Source organism: Macrobrachium rosenbergii, chromosome 26 (assembly GCF_040412425.1).
Source record: "Macrobrachium rosenbergii isolate ZJJX-2024 chromosome 26, ASM4041242v1, whole genome shotgun sequence".
Taxonomy (NCBI): Eukaryota; Metazoa; Arthropoda; class Malacostraca; order Decapoda; family Palaemonidae; genus Macrobrachium; species Macrobrachium rosenbergii.
In genome coordinates this window covers 27,121,704-27,144,185 of record NC_089766.1, presented here as the reverse complement: position 1 = coordinate 27,144,185, position 22,482 = coordinate 27,121,704, and the positions used below count along the sequence as shown (strand labels likewise).

At 40.8% G+C, this 22,482-nt stretch overlaps 1 protein-coding gene across 3 annotated transcripts in view; it reads left to right on the top strand.

The window, feature by feature from the left end:
• The window catches only part of beta'COP (coatomer subunit beta'), a 195,063-nt gene that overhangs the window by 35,784 nt on the left and 136,797 nt on the right, over positions 1–22,482 (top strand). For all 3 annotated transcript variants that reach the window (XM_067128419.1, XM_067128418.1, XM_067128417.1), the window contains exon 5: positions 10,057–10,255. In XM_067128419.1, coding sequence (XP_066984520.1) covers positions 10,057–10,255 — 199 coding nt within the window. The remainder of the gene's footprint in view (positions 1–10,056; positions 10,256–22,482) is intronic.

Sequence of the window (22,482 nt, the reverse complement as noted above, 5' to 3'; positions counted from 1 at the left end):
GCGCTCCCAACGGTCAGGCGTCCCTTCGGCAGCGCCTGTTGACGCGTCCCAGGCTGCCTTAGATCGCCGTAGAAAAGGGATCTTAAAGAAGTGTTTCTCTTCTTCTGCTTCGTCGTCTCCTAAACGTGGTTGGAGTTCGGCTGAGGAGTCGCGTCCTTTGAAGAGGACTTGGAAGGCTCCTAGAGGAGACGCATTGGACTCTAGCCCTGAGCGCTTCCCTGAAGGCTCTCCTGTTTCTAAGAAGAGAACTCGAAGATCTTCCTCCTCTTCTTCTGGTGTTCAGGAGTCCACCAAGCAGATCCTGGTAGGCCTCCAGGCTCAACTCGCTGCTCTTGCTGGCTCTTTATCAAAGAGCTCCTCTCGTCAGAAGGATGCCTCTCTTCCGATCAAGTCCTCCAAGAGACTCTCTTCTCCCAGCAAGTCGTCTTCTGTGAAGCGTTCTTCTCCTGCTAAGCGCCCCTCCAGCAGCAGGCGCTCCTCTCCTTCCAGGCTCTCCTCTCCTGGTAGGCGCTCCTCTCCTTGCAGGCGCTCCTCTCCGTCCAGGCTCTCCTCTCCTGGTAGGCGCTCCTCTCCTTGTAGGCGCTCCTCTCCTGTTAGGCGCTCTTCTCCTGGTAGGCGCTCCTCTCCTGGTAGGCGCTTCTCTCCTCGGCGCTCTTCGTCTCCGAATAGCGCCTCTCCACCCAGGCGCTCGCGCCATCGTCGTCGTCGGTCTTCTCCTGTTGGAGATACTTTCTCCTCAGTCAAACGCTCTGCTCGTTCTTCGCCTCGTAGAAGTTCCTCTCCAGCCTCCTGTCGTCTGTTAGGCGCCCCTCTCCCAGCAAGGGCTCCTCTTCCGTTCGAGCTTCTTCTTCTGTCAGGCGCCAGTCAGCTTGTAGGCGCTTCTCTCCGGATCGTCGTTCTCCAGTGGACAAAGGCTCCTCTCCTTCTAGGCGCTCTTCTTCTGGCAAGTGCCCTTCTACTTCTAGACGTTCTCCTCCTCCTTCTGGCCTGGAGGCGTTATCGGAGGACGAATCCCCTAAGGATATCACCATTTCCGATTACAAGAGGTTGACAGCTCTTCTGGTTCAGGAGTATGGAGATTCCCTCAAGCCTGCTTCTCCTCCTTCTCCTGGTTCAATGCTCTCGAGCACCAAGGCATCGAAATCTTCCTCTTTAGTTAAGATGCGTCCTCGATCTCTATGAAGAAAGCGCTAAAGGGTTTGGAGTGGCTCTCTTCAAGAAGGATGCAGGCAAGACTGTCTTCTCCTTGCCTCCCTCTAGGCTTTTGGGAAGAGCGGGAATGTGGTACGAGACTAGGAGCCGATGGGGTTAGCTCTCCCCTCTTCTGCTGGCTCAGACTTTTCTTCGCTGGTGGATTCTTCCAGAAGACTCTCCCTTAATTCGGCCAAGGCTTCTTGGGGACTTTGTGAACTGGACCATTTCCTCAAGGGCCTTTTCCGCGTGCTGGAAGTTTTCAACTTCATGGACTGGTCTCTAGGGGCCTTAGCCAAGAGGAGTCTTGAAGAGGATTCAGTCAGTATGGAGGACCTCAGCAGTGTTTTGTCTTGCTTGGACAAGGCTGTGAAGGACGGCTCGATGGAGATTGCTTCCTGTTCGGCACTGGCCTGCTTAAGAAGAGGTCAGTATTCAGCGCTTTCCTCTCCAAATCGGTCTCTCCTATCCAGAGGTCTTCCCTCTTGTTTGCTCCTTTGTCTAGCCATCTTTTCCCACAAGAGACTGTGAAGGAGATCTCTCGTTCTTTATCTGAGAAGGCTTCTCAGGATCTGCTGGCTCAGTCGTCGAAGAGGATGAGACCTGCTGCTCCACTTGCAAAGAAGGAGAAGACCCCTTTCAGGAGCCCTTTCGTGGATCCAGGTCTATTAGGAGCGTAGACCTGAGAGAAGATCTAGGCCTTCAGGACTCCCTTCCAGGAAGTCCAAGTGAAAATCAAGTCCTCCAGACTCCAGTAGGTGCCAGACTTCTAAAGTTCACGAAGCCTGGGCACAGAAGGGGGCGGACGAATGGTCCCTCTCTGTTTTGAGGAAGGGGCTACCTCATTCCCTTCTTTTTCAAACCTCCTGACAACAACTCCGAGGGAGTTATCGGCCAGATACAAGGATCCTGTCAAGAGGCAAGCCCTTCTTCTAGCCGTCGAACAAATGCTAGAAAAGGCTGCCATAGAACCGGTGCAAGATCTTCACTCCCGGGATTTTACAACCGTCTTTTTCTTGTGCCAAAATCCTCGGGAGGGTGGAGACCGGTCTTGGACGTGAGCTCCCTGAACTCATTCGTCATCAAGAAGAAGTTCTCTATGGAGACGACGTCTTCAGTTCTGTCGCTCTTCGTCAAGGGAGATTGGATGGTGTCCCTGGACCTTCAGGATGCTTACTTCCACGTCCCCATCCATCCCTCCTCCAGGAAGTTCCTAAGGTTCATGGTAGACGGCAGAACCTTTCAGTTCAGGGCTCTGTGCTTCGGACTTTCCACAGCTCCCCAAGTGTTCACGACCATTCTCAGGAATGTAGCTCACTGGTTGCACTTGGAGGGGTGAGGATTTCCTTGTATCTCGACGACTGGCTAATTCGGTCCAATTCGAAGAACCGTTGTCTGGAGGACCTTTCTCGGACTTTAAACCTGGTCCAGTCACTAGGACTTCTTGTAAACCTCGAGAAGTCTCAGATGATTCCTCAGCAGGAAATTGTCTACCTGGGGATTCGGATGGATTCTCGGGGTTTTCTAGTTTCCCTCCCTGGAAAGAAGGAACGCTGCCTTCAAAAGGTGACAGACTTTCTAGAGAAAGACAGTTGTTCAAGCGAGGGAATGGATGAGTCTGCTGGGGACCATTTCCTCGCTGGAGCAGTTCGTTTCTCTGGGAAGGCTTCACCTCAGACCTCTACAGTTCTTCCTGAAAGAATCTTGGGATCGGAAGTCCCAAGACTTGTCGGATTCCTTCCACATCTCATTTCAAGTAAAGGAACATCTCCGTTGGTGGTTAGACCCAAAGAAGCTGGGTCTAGGAATTCCTCTACAACCGCCGAGCCCTCGCCTAGTGTTGTTCTCAGACGCGTCGGAGTCGGGTTGGGGGCGACACTAGGCTCGGAAGAAGTGTCAGGCACCTGGGACACGGATCAGAGGTCCTGGCACATCAACATGAAAGAACTGGTAGCCATTCATCTAGCTCTTGCCAGATTCGAACTTCTGGTCAAGGGATCAGTAGTTCTAGTCAATTCCGACAACACCACAGCCCTGGCTTATATCAGGAAGCAAGGAGGGACGCATTCCTTCTCCCTGTACATTGCAGCAAGGAACCTTCTGTTGTGGGCGGGGGAGAGAAACATCGTTCTCCTCACCAGATTTGTTCAGGGAGAAAGGAATGTGAGAGCGGATCTGCTCAGCAGGAAAGACCAAGTTCTTCCCACGGAATGGTCCCTTCATCAGGAGGTTTGCGAAAGGCTGTGGTTCCTGTGGGGGAGACCTCATATAGACCTCTTCGCAACCCATTGGAACAAGAGGTTGGAGAACTACTGCTCCCCAATCTCGGACCCCAGAGCAGTAGCAATAGACGGCCTTCTCCTAGATTGGGACGGTCTAGACGGCTACGCTTTTCCCCCGTTCAAGATAATAGGGGAAGTAATAAGGAAGTTCATTTCGTCAAAGGGCACCAAGCTCACCCTGATCGCTCCCTTTTGGCCATCCAGGGACTGGTTCACAGAGGTACTGGAATGGATGATAGACTTTCCCAGGTCGCTCCCTCTCAGGAGCGATCTTCTCAAACAGCCCCACTTCGACAGATATCACAAGAACCTTCCCGCTCTAAACCTAACTGCCTTCAGACTGTCGAAGGACTGGTTAGAGCGAAAGGATTTTCGCTCAAGGCTGCGAGCTATCGCCAGAGCCAGAAGATCTTCTACCCTTGCGCCTCTACCAGTCGAAGTGGGAAGTCTTTAGGAGATGGTGCCGATCTAAGAAAGTGTCCTCTTCCAGTACCTCTGTAATGGAGATTGCGGATTTCCTTCTCTACCTAAGGGAGCAGTGTAACCTGGCGGTTTCCACCATAAAGGGGTATAGGAGCATGCTGTCTTCAGTCTTTAGACACAGAGGTCTGAACATCTCGGATAATAAAGACCTTCACGACCTTATAAGGTCTTTTGAAACTTCTAAAAATAAGTCCCCTAGACCTCCCAGCTGGAATTTGGACGTGGTCCTAAAATTCCTAATGTCTAAACAAGTTTGAGCCTCCTCGATCTGCCTCTTTCAGGATTTAACCAGAAAATCGCTGTTTCTTTTCGCTCTTGCTTCTGCCAAAAGAGTGAGCGAATTACAAGCTTTGGAAGGTTCTGTAGGCTTTAAGAAGGACTCTGCAATCTGCTCCTTTCAGCCTCTCTTCTTAGCAAAGAACGAGAACCCTTCAAAACCTTGGCCTAGGAGTTTTGAGGTCAAAGGACTCTCCGATCTTTCAGGACAGGAGCTAGAACACACACTCTGTCCAGTAAGAAGTCTTAGACATTATTTGGAGAGAAAGAAACAGCTCAGAGGTAACACCGAAAGTCTTTGGTGCTCGGTCAAGGATCCTTCAAGAGCAATTTCCAAGAATGCCCAGGCTTTCTTCATTAAGGATATTATCAAAGAGGCTCATCTTTCATGCAAAGACGAACATTTTCAGCTCCTAAGAGTTAATGCTCATGAGGTGAGAGCCATAGCTACTTCTCTGGCTTTCCACAAGTCTTGGTCCCTCCAGTCTATTGTGGACTCTACATACTGGAGATGTAACTCAGTGTTTGCTTCTCATTATTTGAGAGATGTTCGTGTGACATATGAGAAGTGCTTCTCTCTAGGAGCTTACGTATCCACGGATTCGGTGCTGGGTCAAGGAGCTGAAGCTAATCCTATTTAATCTAGTGTTATTTTTAATTGTTTGTTGTGTTTTTATGGTCGGTTGAAAAAGAGTGTTGAAGGTCTCTCTCTCTTTTTCATCTCGTATTACTAACAAGGTTAGGCTTGGTCAGGTGGTCGGTTTTGGTTGTTAGCTCCTTGTATTTTTATTACCTAGCTCTGTCATGTAAGAGGGATAGCCCCCATTGATATGATTCAGGTAGAGGGCTCTGTCTTGTAAGTGGGTTAATCCCCATTGACACGATCCATAACAGGCTCTGTCATGTAAGTGGGTTTTTTCCCCATTGATATGATCCAGAAGGGCTGTCAGTCTTAGGTCACTTCCTCGCTGAAGCTCTTGAGGCATGCAGACTCATAGACAGTATCCATGAAGTCTTCTGCCCAATCAGGTAAGAACCATGGTTTTTGTTTATTCCTACAACATATGTTGTTTTCCCGTTTTTTAGTTTTTTAGCTGTCTCTTGCCCTCCTCCAAGGGTGCCAATCAGCTAAGTATATATCTGACGGGTAAGTTGCATGTACAAAAATGATATTTTTATGATAAAATAAAGTTTTGTACATACTTACCCGGCAGATATATACGATTAATGGCCCGCCCAGCCTCCCCTCAGGAGACAGGTGGAAGAGAAAATCTGACATGAAAACGGGAATGGTTCCTATTCCCGCCACCCAGCGGCGGGTATGGTAGATCACCTGACCTACCTGTCGCGTGTGCCGCGAAATTTGAATTTCTGTCGGGAACGTCGGAGACTATAGCTAAGTATATATCTGCCGGGTAAGTATGTACAAAACTTTATTTTATCATAAAAATATAATTTTTACATTAAAAATTCATTGTCATTTTATTGGTAAATAACTGTTTAGAACAACTCAGTTATACAAACGATAATTATTGTACATTATCGTATTGTTGTTAAGGGTTGTTTACAATGAGATGTAAACATAATAAAAGCTTTTTTATCTTATATATTATTGGCATATCTTCATAATAAGTAACCTATTCAAGGAATAATTCCAAATTAATGAAATATACTTTTATCTATGCAAGCCCAGCAGACAAAATGTAAACATTGAGTTATGGTTGCGCTCACAGCAACCATTATCTTTCAGTAACCCTTCAGAAATTTTAATGGTGGGGTAATTACAATAGTAATAACATTTAGGATAACATAATAATTTTTCATTAAGGGGAGTGTTTGAAAAAATAGTTTTTTATTAATAACTCTGGTTTTTTTTGCATGAATCTGTTTGAAATTTTGGGCATTGGTGAGTTTATGTATAGCAAAAAGGTCAGTATTCATATTTTCCTTCTTGCCCCTCCCATTCACTGGTACCCCAGCCCCCTCAAAATTCTTAAAAAAAAAAACTCGGCCATAACTATTGCAACCTAAGAGCTGCAATTTACGTGGTAGACAGGTATTATAGATTATAATAAAGTAATGGAGGGTTTTTTCAATTTTTTTTTTTACAAATGTTTTTTGATTTTTGAAAAGTTTTGGATCGATTTCATGGAAAAATAAATCCCAAAAATATTTTTGGGACAAAATAAAAAAAAACTATAGATTTGTAGACAATTTATTTAGCTTTCATTTGCTTTTTGTTTCATTGAGATAGGTGAATTCGTTGCGTGTGAGTTTCCATTTGAAGGTCGATAACTTTAGTTTTGAGATATCAGCCTCCAAAGTTTTATGACATTTTTTTGCTTGTCTGTCCATTTATTTGCTCGTTTTCTCACACTGAGGTTTTTATGACAAATTTGATATGTTATATTGGTGTTATGTATGATTATTATTTTATATATGTATATTGAATTATATTTTATAAATTTAGGCTCCTGGTCCCCCTCTTTCCTCTCTCTTGGAAAGAGTATTATCCCACATTGTGGAGGCTGTCAGAGTTGCCCACGCTCCTCTCTGTGGCCAGGTTATTAATTCATAATTACAATGTGGCTAAAAGGCTCCTGCAGCATAATCCTGGGTCTTCTTAGTTTCCTTCTTTGGCTTCACAGTCTTTGTCAAGCTGTGTCTTCTCCTCTCTGTATCTTGAATGTTCAAGGCTACATTTAGTTCTTCCGGACTGATGTCAAGTTCATATAGGAGAGATGACTTCTGGTAACCAAAATTATGGTCCAGAATAGCTGTTTCTGCCACAAATTGAAGATGCTGAAGGCCAGCAGACTTTGTGGCGGAATTCAAACCCACAAACAAAACAACAAACAACACTCACCTGATCTTCGGTTGCTGGAGATGGATAAAGGCACCAATAATAAACCACAACCGCAAACAACCACAAACACAACAAGGAAATACAAAAAAGAAACGGAACACACACACAAATAAACAGCACACCAAGAAGAAGACCAACAACTCCCAGAAAAGCATACGACAAAAACTGTCCCACACAAGAACCACTGACCGCACTAGCTCTGACTAAAGACTCCTCCAAAACCTGAAAAATCCTTCACGTATTCCACAGACAGACAGCGCCAGAAACAAACTAGCGACCTCATCCTCTTCCAACAACCAAAGCACTCACTACTTTACACACACACACACACACACACACACACACACACACACACACACACACACACACTCTCTCTCTCTCTCTCTCTCTCTCTCTCTCTCTCTCTCTCTCTCTCTCTCTCTCTCTCTCTCTCTCACAAAACGTTGGGAAATGCTAAATAAAAACAAATTTATTCATCCCTCTATAACTTTACTTTGCTTGCTCTTTGCCACATTTTTTAATGAAAACTTTCATTCACATTTTGTGTCAAACCTCTCACACATCTCTAGAAGCTCAGTTGTAGTGAGAGCTTCATAAATTTTCTTGGTCTCAGCATGGTTTCTTCTGAACAAAGAAGTATTGCAAAGCCAAGAGAAATACAAAAAATTGACTTGCAAAGTAATATAAGTGCGCTGAATGAAAAGTGTGTCAAAACACAGGCGAGGTTTGGCAGCATGATGTCTTGCTTCGTCGAGAGCTGAGCTGCCACTGATCACCCAAGTGGGTACACTCCTTCACCCAACAGAGCCTTTATGCACTTGTGTAGGATATACAGGCAGCCCCCCGGTTAACGGCGGGGTTGATTAATTGCGATCCAGTTTTATGGCTCTTGTCTAGCGACAAAAATTGGCAGTTTTCGGTGCCGAAAATCGCAGATTTCTGCTTATCGGTGCCGATAATTGGGTATTGGCGGCAATACATATCTAAGAGAGGCGCCGATAACCGAAAATCAGCACTTTTTGGTGCCGATAAGCCCAAAAATCAGTGAAAAAGCCCCGGAAATCGCCGATTTTCAGTTATTGGCGATTTTCAGTTATCACCCCAGAACGGAACCCCCACCGATAACCGAGGACTGCCTATAGTTGCCATATACTGCTTTTTGATATTCTTCTTTGATAGCTAAATTGAAATTACTACCGATATACTGAGGTTATCATTACATTATACGAAAAATGTAATTTTCTCAGTGATAGTAGGGTTATGGTTTTGGCTTATAACTCCAAAACTATTGAGAATCTTTTAATAACATTTTCTGAGAGTATAGTCGAGGTGTAAGAGTCCGTATGTGAAATATCAGGAAAAATTTGGATTCTTCGATTTTTTCGTCAAACGCTCCCCTTAAAAATTCGTTATTAATTTGGTGGTATAAATAACTTTAGAACAATTCAGTCATACGAACTATAATTATGTATGATAATTATCATATTGTTAGTGATGAAACTTAAACAAAACAATGTTTCCCTTTTAGGTGACATGTAAGAAAAACATGATATACTGTAGAATTGGCTTTATTTCATTCATTTTAAATTTCTAAGGATACAGTAAGTAAAACAGCATTTGTAATAACATCACCTTTACATAGCCAATATTTCATAAGGTACCTATTGTTGCAAAAGTTAGCATATACACAGATGGTTTTGTAATTTAGCAGTCGTCTTGTACTACAGATATGAGATAAATACATGGAAATTTGCCGTAATTTTTTACCTTGTCTTATCTAAAGGTCATCTTATACAGGGAAATATACAGTAAGTTCCAGTTTTGCACCAGTGCTGAGGTTAGTGTGCAAGTAAATGTAAACAACAACAGTCACTACCCTGGACCAGATTTTGTCCCTTGAATCCCAATGTCCGTTGGTTCGTGGTTTGTTAAAGTGAGGTTTTACTGTACCTTTATCTTCTCTGTTGAGTCATGGTTGTGTTGTGGGATGTAGGCCAAATGCATAGACATGGCTCCCTTCTGAAGGTGACAGAAGAGACACTTATTATTTAAATTGGAGTTACCAGACAGCCAATATTAAAATGCTCATCTGGACTATTATTGAGATGGAAAAAACTCATGTAAGTCATCACCATTGCCTCCAGTGGTGTGTGGTGTTAGCACCACACACCACTGGAGGCAATGGTGATGAAATTTTGACTCTCATGTTTTTCATGTTTTATCTTCCATAAATCTTGACTCATCTCCAGCCTCCCTTCTCATAGTTCCCACCCAAGTAGGTCTGTACCCTCCAACTCTTCTGGTTCCCATAGGAGCCCTTAGTGAACTATTACATAATATTCTTTGAGGGGTTGTGTGTAGGTTATCTCCAAGCCATCCTCATTTCAGTGTCATCACTCTGTCATCTACATGTAGAACATGTAATATTTTTTATGATAACATTTTGTCCTGCCATCTGACTTGTAATATTATTAAGCTTTATTCTTAAGTCAAGAAAATCTTGTAGATATAGTTTCATTGTCCATACAACTTTTCTTATGGGCTGCTCTTGGGTCAAGAGCATTGCCAACACAAAGCTTGGTTAATCAAAATTGAATGAACAATACAGTAATACAGGTTATACTAGACTTCTGTATAATCTCTATTTCATAGTACAGTATTTTCAGTCTGCTTTATTTTCAAATCTCATTTGTCCTACCCATGATCCGATTGACCTTTTTCAGTTTCACAAAATTCCAGTTCCAGGAAAGATGTACTGGATGCCATTGTTGTATATAATATTTGTAAGATTTAACTTGATTAATCCCTCCTCCATCTAATATGATTTCATTATTTTGTGCATACTCTTCTTGTTCACATGAATGAGGAGCTGATGCAGTGTATATTTGTGTGTACTGTTTCCATATGTATTTGTTGATGTGTATTGTTAAAATTAAGTGCATCTTGATTTTTTCATAGGTTTGGCAGTTAGGTTCACCTCAGCCTAACTTTACTCTAGAAGGCCACCAGAGAGGTGTTAACTGTGTAGATTATTATCATGGTGGTGACAAGCCATATCTCATTTCGGGAGCTGATGACAGTTTGGTGAAGATTTGGGATTACCAGAACAAAACTTGTGTGCAGACCCTTGAAGGACATTCACAAAATGTATCTTCTGGTAAGTCTCTCTCTCTCTCTCTCTCTCTCTCTCTCTCTCTCTCTCTCTCTCTCTCTCTCTCTCTCTCACATCATAAGTGTTTAATATCACCATCTTGTTTGTTATTTTTAAAATTGTTATGGAACTCCTTTGTGATGGATTATATTTTTGTTTTATTCTAATGATAAGCAGTCATTTTATATGAGTAACTTACCAAGTAATTACATAGTTAACAATTTCTATTAAGCGGCAGCTAAAATTTGAAAATTCGCGGTGGTGATTCTTTTGTTTTGTTTTGGTGTAAGTAGCTAGCCCCACCCACTTTCGGGGAAGAAGAGGAACAACACAGCAAGAAGGATCAATTTATTTCTGCCGGCTTTTGACGAAGTTTGTGAGTAGCAGCGTAAATTTGGATTTTCGTAGGCTTGACTGGTTTTCCCAGAAGTATCACTGAAGTATTTTCGATTCTTTTGATTGCTTTCCATTTATTTAGTGAGGTTGACTTAAATTAGACAGTTTACCAAATTTTGACCTTTTCCTTTTTTAGAGACTTAATTGTCACTTGCTTTGATGATGTCCAATGCAAGTTCATCTAGCACTCGATATTGCAGCAAAGGCTTCAGTACGAAATTGACTTCTGCCAAATACTACTTACATTTTGTGTGTGCTAGTTGCAGGGGCTAAGTGTGCTCTGTAGATCTTACCTGTGCTGAATGTGTTGACTGGGACCCTGGACAGTAGAAGATTTTAACTTCTTGCCTTTCCAAGTTGAATAGAGACAGAATTAGGAAAGCTAATGCTAGGAGTGACAAGTCTTTAGCTAGTCAGCATTCTTTGAAGTCTCCATCTGATGTTCCTGTAACTTCTGTTATGTCCCCAAATCCCAGTCCTTCAGCTCGACAACCTGTTCTTGTTCCCAGCTCTCTTACTTCCAACCCCAATGCCATTGCCACTCTTGAAGTGAAATTTGATAGTAAGTTTGAATTATTAATGCATTCTATGTCTCGGGTAATTCAGTGCGTCAAATCATGAACCATGAATGTAGTGCTCATAGTGAAATATTAATGGAGGAGCTGGCTGCCATCTGTTAAAAAAAAGTATACCTTAGTTTTACCAGACCACTGAGCTGATTAACAGCTCTCCTAGGGCTGGCCCGAAGGATCAGACTTATTTTACGTGGCTAAGAACCAATTGGTTACGTAGCAACGGGACCTACAGCTTATTGTGGAATCTGAACCACATTATAGCGAGAAATGAATTTCTATCACCAGAAATAAATTCCTCTTAACTCTTCATCAGCCGGCCGGGGGAATTGAACTCCGGCCTATCGAGTGACAGTCTGAAGCTCAGCCGAGTCGGCCAACAAAGGGCTTGCTGCCATCTGCTGACTCTCCTATGCGAAGGTCCCTGACATACTCCCCCACACCTGGGAGAAGTCATACCAGAGGCCCAAGGGAGCGTGGTGGGCACTGCCCACAGGCAGTTGGCCCCTCGCACCTGTTGCAGATTCCCAGGTGATGACAAAATGCCGTTGGAAAGGCGTTTTCTCGGATGTGCACTGTCTTTCCTCCAGTTCCGAAACGTCTAGTCCCGATTGCAGGCGACAGTGGCACTTCAAGGATGAATCTAGACTGCTCAAGAGGGCCACAGTGGGTGTGTTTAGCACCCCTCAGGTACCTTGTAAGAAAGTGAGAGAGGCTGTTCCCTCTTGGAGTTTTTGGGATACTCCAGAGCATTTTTCGCCAGAAGTTTCGCCCTCCAAGCATCCTATGTTTGACGCTGATCGGTCCAAACGGAGACGAGTTTCGTTGGAGTGCCCATTGGCGCCCAAGCTGTCCGCCGTTTCTGAGCTCACTTCTTTGATACAGCATCCTCCAGCTCCCACCCTCGCCTCTAGACGCTCGTGTTCTTGTGATATAGTGGTTTTGGCAGCAGCGGCCAAACCCCAGTTGGCGCTGGAGTGCCCATTGGTGCTGGAGCGCCCACCGACAGAGCCTCCAACGACGCCAGAACTTCCAGTAGCTCCCAGGCATATAGCAGCTTCCGAGCGCCCATTGGCTTCCGAGCGCTCTGTATCCTGCAAGCTTCCAGTAGCTTCCGAGTGCCCAGTTGCGCCAGACCAGATTACATTTGGGAGAAATACAATGATTACTAAGGGAATATGAACCATTGATACTATGTTTATAACATGTCAACAAAGCAATATCAACAATAAGTAAATATACCTTAGTATCTACATCTAGAGAAGAAAAAGGAAATTTTGGTACTGCTATATATGTACATAACAAAGTATGTTATGACAGAGTACCCGTAAACTTTACTGCCTTGCAAATATCAAGTATTAAAATACAAATAAAAACAATAATTACATAATTTATAATTTATACAACCAACCTAATAAAAGTTATGACATTCATAAACTTAAAGATTTACTTAACAGTACCAACAATACCAAGGAACCTACATAGTAAGTGATTTTAATGCTCACAACCCAATATGGGACTGTAATTGTACAAACTGAAATAGAACAGGTAGTAAAATAAAAGAGTTCATGGATTCAAACAACGTTCTATATAAATGATGATGAAATTAGCACATACTTTTCAAAAGCACATGGAACATTTTCTTCAGTAGACTTAACTCTGTGTACAACAAGTATAGTTGACAGATTAGATTGGAATACAGTTGATGACTTGCACACCAGTGATCATCTCCCATTATTAATTTCCTTATTACAAAATAATCCTGCAAAACATGTCCCTCACTATAACATTTATAAAGCAGGTTGGGAGCGATATGAAATGCACACTAAGAATATGCCACCATTTGATATTTAAAAGACCATAATGAAACTAACAAATTTCTCGTTGATTTCATTAAAAATGCTGCTGATAAAGCAATACCAAAGTCAAAACCCCATTCAACAAAACACAAAGTTCCATGGTGGTCCGATAAGTTAACAGAATTAATAAATATAAAACACTCAATAGAGAGACGATTAGATTATTTGAATAGAAAGTTCAGTAAAATAAACAAAACATTACAAAAAATGACTATATTATTAATGGAAATTGATACAATAAAACCTCTATACAACAAAATATCTGCAAAATTTAAAAAAGAAGTAATTCAAGGAAGAATCATTTCATGGAGGAAATACACATCAGATCTCTCTGATAATACTCCCATACAAAAAATATGGGAATTTCAGGAAAATAAATGGTACCCATGTTAAAACACATAGACATGCCATATTAAAAGATGAGAAAAGAACACTTGATCCAAAAGAAATAATGGGAGAAAATTTAGCAAATGTAAGTAGTGATAAAAATTTAGGTGAACACTTTTGCACAAAGAAAAATAGCATAGAATTAATGGCAATAAATTTTGAAACAATAGAAGATATATATTATAATAGAAAATTTAGTATGTTAGAGTTGGAATATGCTCTCGAACAGCAATAAATCTGCTCCTGGAGGTGACAATATTTGTTTTGAGATGATCGGCCCCTTAGCACCTTTGGCCAAGTTATACTTATTAGAGTTCTATAATCATTTATGGCTTCTAAATTTATTTCCAGATGAATGGCATAAAGCTATAATAATTCCCACCCCCAAACCTGGAAAGGATCCCAGTAATGTAAATAATTATAGACCAATTTCTTTAACAAGCTGCTTATGCAAATTATTTGAGAAAATGGTAAATGCTTGACTAACATGGCACATTCGAGAAAATAAAATTTTAACTCCCACTCAGTTCGGGTCACAGTGTAACAGATCTACGTTAGATTTCTCCGTCTGACTTAGAAGACCACATACGTAGAGGTTTTGAACGAAAACAAGTTACTGTAGCTGTCTTTTTTGACATTGAAAAAGCATACGATACTACATGGAGGTATGCTATATTAAAAGCTTTACAAAACAACAACATCCATGGAGATTTACCTAGGTTTATACAAACCTTTTTGACAAATTGCAGTTTTCAGGTGAGACTTGATGGTGTTCTATCTAGAACATTTCCACCTGAAAATGGTGTTCCACAGGGAACTGTTCTTAGTGGCACACTGTTTACTTTAGCAATTAATGATGTCAGTAATAATCTACCTGTTGGTATTACAAATAACCTGTATATGGATAATTTTGCCATATATTATTCAGCATCTCGAATAAAGCATGCAGAACAAATCATTAATCATCAAGAAAAGCATAGTAAAAATAAATGAATGGGGCTCATCTGTAGGCTTTAAATTTTCCATAGATAAAACTCAAGCAGTCATGTTTCATAAAAATAAAGAGTGGAAAAAAGGGGAAGGAATAGACTTGAAAATCAGAAACCATAGTATACCAGTTGGCCAAACAGCAAAATTTTTGGGATTAGTATTCGATACTCACTTGAACTGGAAAGCCCACCGAACATATGTAAAATCTAAATGTAAAAGAGCATTAAATCTGATTAGAAAACTATCGAACACTACTTGGGGAGCCGACAGACATACCCTGTATAAAGCAACAGTTCTGTCCATCATTCATTATAGAAGTGAAGTATATGGCTCAGCATCTGACAGTGCTGAAAATGTTAGACCCTGTTCACAATGAAGGCCTTAGAATATGCTCAGGAGCCTTTAGATCATTACCAAAATCACCTTAAGTTGAATGTGGTGAACTGCCTCTGTCTCTCCATAGAGAGCTAGTAACAATGAAAAGTGCTTAAGAATTCAGACAAGTGATTCTCCAACAAAAAAATTATTTGAATTAAGAGATGTATTGATAAATAACCATCCACCACCTTTCCCAATTTGAGCTAGAAGACTGTTAGAGTCGCTGAATATAGATATAAAAGTGCCTTTAATAGTAAAATCACATCCTCCCTGGACAGTGAATAAAATGAGAATTTGTACACACTTCAAATATTTGTCAAAAAGTTACTCTTATACACCAGAACACCATGGACAACATACAATAGAGCATATAAGCAGAAAAGGTCCACATTATGCAGTATAAACAGATGGATCTAAATCAGAACACGGAGTGGGATATGGTGCAGTGCCCTGGGACAGGACTTATCATTTCTCTCTTCCTTATAGTGCTTCAGTATTCACAGTAGAATTGTGTGGAATTGTATCAGCTATAAAAATAATTAAAGAAACATCATTAAATAATTTTGTGATTTTTAGTGACACGAGAAGCGCCATAGAAGCTATTCAGAGTTGCAAATCAAAAAATAATATAGTACAACAAATTAAATTATTTCTCCATAACTTATATAATAATGGGAAAAATGTAGAAATATGTTGGATCCCTGCCCATGTAGGGATCAGAGGAAATGAAGATGCAGACAAAGCAGCCAAAGAAGCAACTCACATGACAAGATCAATTGCTCAGAGTGCAGGATGATGATAACGGTCAGACGTGTTATGTGAGTGTCCAAAGTATGACCAACAGCAACTGTCAACTTTTGGAAATAAATCAATGTAGGAAATTTTATCAGAATCTTTGACTTTTTCAGTCATTCCAATTTTGATGTTCATGAGGAACTGTAATTTAATTAATAAAATATAAAAATAAGTAAATAAAAGCACAAAAACCCTTATAGCATTTGTCGAATTTAAAAAAAGCAAAATTTTAAAATATTACTTAATTTGTGTTCTGAATTTTAATATACCTTTTTAGTGTGTATGTAAAGAAGCATGAGTAAATATATTTATTGTATGTGTGTGTTCCAGTATGAGGGCATGGTCCTATGTGCAGTTTTTAATTTCATTTTGTTCATCATCATACTGAATGATCTATTGGGTCCCAGTCCTTGGCCTCTGGCCTAGACCTGGTATTTTAATCTAATCCCTTGGGCCAACCCTGTCAGAGCTGAAAGTCAGCTAAGTGGTCTGGTTAAACTACTTTAATAATAATAATAACAACAACAACATATAAGACAAAAAAGTTCAATGTATGCAGTTTATACAGATGGGTCTAAATCACTACGCTGAGTTGGGTATGCAGCTATATCCCAGAACAAAACATCAGTTTTCTTTACCTAATAATGCCTCAGTCTTCAAAGCAGAGTTGTGCACAATTGCAGTAGCCATAAAAATTATAAAGCAAATATCATTCAATAATTTTGTGATTTTTAGCGACTCAACAAGTGCTATATTATAAGCCTTTGGAGATTACTACTCAAAAAATAATATTGTACAGGAAATTAAATATGAACTCCACAAATAATGGAAAAAAAATTGAAATATGTTGGACCCCTGCCAGTGTTGGGATTAAAGGAAATGATGAGGCTGATAAAGCAGCTAAAGAAGCAGTCCACATGGCAAGAGCAATTGTAAAAATCCCAATCAGTGATTACATAAGAGAGAGAAAAACAGTCATTGTAAATAAATGGCAAAATATATGGAATGAGTAACCTATAGATAATAAACTGAAGCAGATAAAATCCAGTGTTGGAAAATGGAGCTCGTCATGTCAGAGAGAGGGATGCACACAAGTAATTCTGACGTGTCTGCGTATAGGCCATAATCGTTTGACACATGGACGCTGGATGAATGCCCAGAATGCCAAGTGTTGATAACAGTTAAACATGTGATGTGTGACTGTCCAAAATATAACCAACAGCGAGCATCAACCTTTGGAAATAAATTGATGGGGGAAATTTTGTCAGAATCTTATGCATTTTCAGTCATCCCAGTTTTAACACTCATGAGGAAGTGTAACTTAACCCTTTAACGCCGAAGCCCTATTTACAAAAATGTCTCCCGTATGCCGGCGGCGTTCGGTGAGTTAGCGCCGAAGCGGAAAAAAATTTTTTTTCAAAAAATCACAGCACGCTTAGTTTTTAAGATTAAGAGTTCATTTTTGGCTCATTTTTTTGTCATTGCCTGAAGTTTAGTATGCAACCATCAGAAATGAAAAAAAATATCATTATCATATATAAATATTGGAATATATGACAGCGAAAAAAAAAACTCTTATATAATTGTATACAAATCGCGCTGTAAGCAAAATGGTTAAAGCTAATGAGTTAATTTTTTTTAATTGTATTGTACACTAAATTGCGATGATTTTGGTATATAACAAATTTTAAAACGATCAAAGCAACACAGAGAAAATATTATCACAAAATGATGCATGAATTAACGCGTGCGACGTAAAAAAATGTTTTTAAAAATTCACCATAAATCGAAATATTGTGCTATAGACTTTCCGTTTGTTGAAAAATGAAGCTAATTGATTGAATATTACTAGACTGTAAGTGTTTTAGCTTACAATTGCCGTTTTCGACCATTTCGGTCGAGTTAAAGTTGACCGAAAGTCGAATTTTTTCTATTTATCGTGATTTATATGAAAATATTTCAAAACTGATAAAAGCTACAACCATGAGTTATTTTTGTTGTATTGTACATGAAATTGCGCACATTTTCATATATAAAACTTTATGTAACGACTAATATAAAACGGTGCAAATATTACGACAACGAGACGAAAGAATTTCTGAGATGTTCGGCCGAGTTACCGCGCAGACATAAGGAAAATGTTTTTTTAAACAATTCACCATAAATCGAAATATTGTGCTAGAAACTTCCAATTTATTGCAAAATGAAGTTAAACGATTGAATATTACTAGAATGTAAGAGTTTTAGCTTACAATTGCGTTTTTTGACCATTTCGGTCGAATTAAAGTTGACCGAAGGTTGAAATTTTGGCAGTTATCGTGATTTATGTGAAAATATTTCAAAACTGATAAAAGCTACAACCATGAGCTATTTTCTGTTGTATTCTACATGAAATTGCGCACATTTTCATATATAAAAGTTTATGTAACGACTAATGTAAAACGATGCAAACATTACGACAACTTGACAAAAGAATTTGAGATGTTCGCTGAGTTACAAGCACATGAGACGTAAGGAAAAAATTTTTTTTCAGAAATTCACCATAAATCGAAATATTGTGCTAGAGACTTCCAGTTTGTTGCAAAATGAAGGTACATGATTGACTATTACTAGAATGTAAGAGTTTTAGCTTATAATTGCGTTTTTTGACCATTTCGGTTGAGTTAAAGTTGACCAAAGCTTGAAATTTTGGCAGTTATCGTGATTTATATGAAAATATTTCAAAACTGATAAAAGCTACAACCATGAGTTATTTTCTGTTGTATTCTACATGAAATTGCTCACATTTCCATATATAAAACTTTATGGAACGACTAATATAAAACAGTGCAAACATTACGACAACGTGATGAAAGAATTTCTGGCGCGGACGTAAGGGAAAAAGTTTTTTAAAAATTCACCATAAATCGAAATATTGTGCTAGAGACTTCCAATTGGTTGCAAAATGAAAGTAAATGATTGAATATTACTAGAATGTAAGAGTTTTAGCTTACAATTGCATTTTTGACCATTTCGGTTGAGTCAAAGTTGACCAAGGTTGAAATTTTGGCAGTTATCGTGGTTTATATGAAAATATTTCCAAACTGATAAAAGCTACAACCATGGGTTGTATATTGCTGTATTGTACATGAAATTGCACACATTTTCATATATAAAACTTTATGTAACGGCTAATATAGAACAGAGCAAAAATTACGATAAAATGACGAAAGAATTTATGAAATTTTCGGCTGAGTTACCGCCCGTGCGTAAGAAAAAAGTTTTTTTAAAAAATTCACCATAAATCGAAATATTGTGCTAGAGACTTCCAATTTGTTGCAAAATGAAGGTACATGATTGAATATTACTAGAATGTAAGCGTTTTAGCTTACAATTGCGTTTTTCGACCATTTCGATCGAGTCAAAGTTGACCAAAGGTTGAAATTTTTTGCAGTCGACGTACGGTACGTCCACTCGGCACCCAAACGACAATTTTAGTCGACGTATGATACGTCCAATAGGCGTTTAAGGGTTAATAGACAAAATTTAAAACTAAGTAAATAATGAAAATACAGAAGCCCATGGGGTGTTTAATGAGTAAAAAAAAAAAAATTTGTAATTCTGAATTTTAATTTTTAATTTTTTTGAAATTTTATTTTATTCTTTTTAATTTTTTAAATTTTTTTGTATGTATGGAAACGAGCAAATGTATTTATTGTATACATGTGTTTCAGTGTAAAACCGTATTCATTATAAAGTTTTTTCTTTTAAATTTAATTTTAATTCATTCGTTCATCATCATGGGAATGACCTATTTGGTCCCAGTTCTAGGCCTGTGGCTTAGTCTTGGTATTTCATCATAATCCTTTGGGCCAACCCTGTGAGAGCTGATAGTCAGCTCAGTGGTCTGGTTAAACTACCTTAATATAATAATAATAATAATAATTGAGCTTTTAAAACTCAGCCTCCTCTACCGAGTGCTGTAGATGCACCTTTGTCTCCAGTCTTGTCAGCCGAGGAGGAGGCTCAGGATCAGGAAGAGGATACTCCTACTTTGGCATATTCAGCCCTTTTGCTCTTCCTGCTTCGCTCCTTTCCCAATTTCTTCTCTCCAGCGGCTCCTCCTCCTCTGGCTTCGGCTTTTCAGATGAGCAATCTTCAGTCTGAATCCTCCAAGCTCCCAAATTGGTGCTTTCTACTTCAGCTAAGAAGGCTGTGAATGAAGTAGAGTGTTGGTTAGTGGACAAGAGAGAACAGGGGAAGGCTGTATTCTGTTATCCTCCTCCGTGTTTATTGGGAAGGAGGTGCTCGTATTATGCTTGATGTTCTCTTCCACCAAACCTGATCACCTGTTGAAAAATATTTTCAAAGTCTGAAGTAGTCAGTTTCCTGGGTTGGGCTGTGGGCTTTCATTCCGTTCCCATGGACTTCTCATCGGATCTTTTAGGCATACTATCCTGCATAGATGGGAATTAGAGACGCTTCTTGGGAATTAATCTTGATGTACTCTGTGGGCATTTTAAAGGAGAGAGAGCTTTGGTGCTTTTATACCTCCAAAGGGGTCATATCAGCACTGAAATCGGCTCTTCTGTTCTCTCCTCTAGTGCATGATTTCCTTTTCCCTCAGTCGGTGGTTAAGGATATCACTTCAGACTTGCAAAAGAAGTCAACACAAGATCTCCTGGCTCACTCTCTAAACACGCTCGAGAGAATATCTCCTTCAGTTTCAAGTGTTCCTCTCCTGAGCAACGCCAGCCCTTTCGAGGCACCAGGCAAAGATTTCGGTCAAGGCCTCGTGCTAACGTCTGTTTCTCCTCCAAGGCCATCAAGAAGTCTTCAACCAAACCTTCATCCAAAAAGTGCGGAAAGTTTTCCCTGTGCAGCAATGGGTGCCAGGCTCGTTCTTTTTTGGGAAGAGTGGAGCAAGAGCAGAGCAGAACAGTGAGTAGTAGAGGTCCTCAAGAATGGATACTCTGTTCCTTGCGAAGATTATCCACCCTTAGTCAAGAAACCCATCGCCTTGACCGCCTATTCGATGGGCTGAAGAAAGTTTTCGGCCCTCTCAGAGGAAGTTTCTGCTCTTTTTCAAAAAAGAGCTATAGAGGAAGTCACAGATGTAGAATCGGAGGAATTTTACAATCTGCCTATTTGTGGTTCCGAAGTCTTCAGGAGGATGGAGACCAGTGCTGGATGTCAGCGCCCTGAATGTCTTCGTATGGAAGACAAAATTCAGAATGGAGACGAACCGCTCAATCTTGCATCCATTCATCAAAGGGACTGGATGGTCTCCATAGACATGCAAGATGCGTACTTCCATGTCCCCATACATGCAGACTCGAGGAAGTACAGTACCTTAGCTTCATTTTCCGGAACCAGATTTTTCAGTTCCGAGCACTGTGCTTTGGCCTTTCAATGGCCCCTCAGGTTTTCACCAGCACTCTCGCTCCGATAGTGGGTTGGCTTCATCTAGTGGGCGTCAACATTTCGATCTATCTGGACGACTGGGTTATCATTCTCCCACAAAAGAAGCTTGCACAGGGGGCATTCAAAAGACACTTTTCCTAGCGAAAGAGTTGGGACTGATTACCCCTCAAAAGTCTCGGCTAATTCCATCTCAACAGATAGTGTATTTGGGAATGAGTCTGAATTCTCGTCTTTTTCGGGCTTTTTCTGCACCCAAGAGGGTAGAATCTGGTCTAAAAACAGCAGACGAGTTTCTGTGTCTCCAAATGTGTTCAGCCAGCAGGTGAATGAGCCTCCTAGGAACGTTGGCTTCCATCGAGCAGTTTGTCTCCTTGGGGAGACTTCAAATGAGAGTACTCCAGTTTTACCTCAGATACAGTTAGGACCGAATGAAATATCTGGACTCGTTTCTGTTCCCAGTCACCCAGGACATCAAGAAACACCTGCTTTGGTGGAGGTCCGAAAATAGGCTACTAGAAGGGAAGTCTCTCTTTCCTCTGAACCCCGACCTGAGCTTCTATGCAGACTCATCCGAATTAGGTTGGGATGCGATCCTGGGGGACAGGGAAGTCTCTGGAAGGTGGATGATGGAACAGAAAAGTTGGCACATGAACTTGAAAGAACTGACTGCAATCAGGCTAGGATTACAAGCCTTCGCTTTGGAAGTTTGAGACAAGACCATTGCAGTACACTCGAACAATATGGCTCCCCTGGTCTACATAAGAAGGCAAGGGGAAACTCACTCCTCCTCCCTCTGTGAGGCGGCGCAGGACCACCTTCTCTGGGCTCATCAAAATCAGACAAGGATGGTAACGAGATTTATGCAAGGGAAGATGAACGTCTTAGCGGACCAGCTGAGTTGCAGCAACCAGATGATTCCTATGGAATGGCTATTGGACCCATTGGTATGCTTAGATGTGGGGAAGGCTGAGTATAGACCTTTTTGCGACCTCCAAAAATCACCGCCTTCCACTTTATTGTCCTCCACTCCCAGATCCCGCAGCATGGGCAACGGATGCCATGCTGTTGGACTGGTCCGACAAGGCCCTGTATGCATTCCGTCCCTTCAGGTTGGTAAGGAAAGTGATAAACAAATTCAGGTCTCATGAGAATGCTTCGATGATCCTCATAGCTCCTTTTTGGCCTCTTAACGGAGTGGTTTCCGGACCCGATAAATCTCCTGTCCGATTTCCCAAGACTACTTCCTCAAAAACACAGTTTCTCAGACAACCACCCCATCTCAGGCGATTCCATCAGGGATTATCCACACTAGCTCTGACAGGATCGAACTATCAAGAAACTTCTCAGAGCTAAGGGATTTTCGAGAGCGGCTGCAGAAGCTATCTCTAGGTGCAGGAGACAGTCTTCAGCTGATGTCTGCCCAAGCAAGTGGGTCATTTTACACACTTGGTGG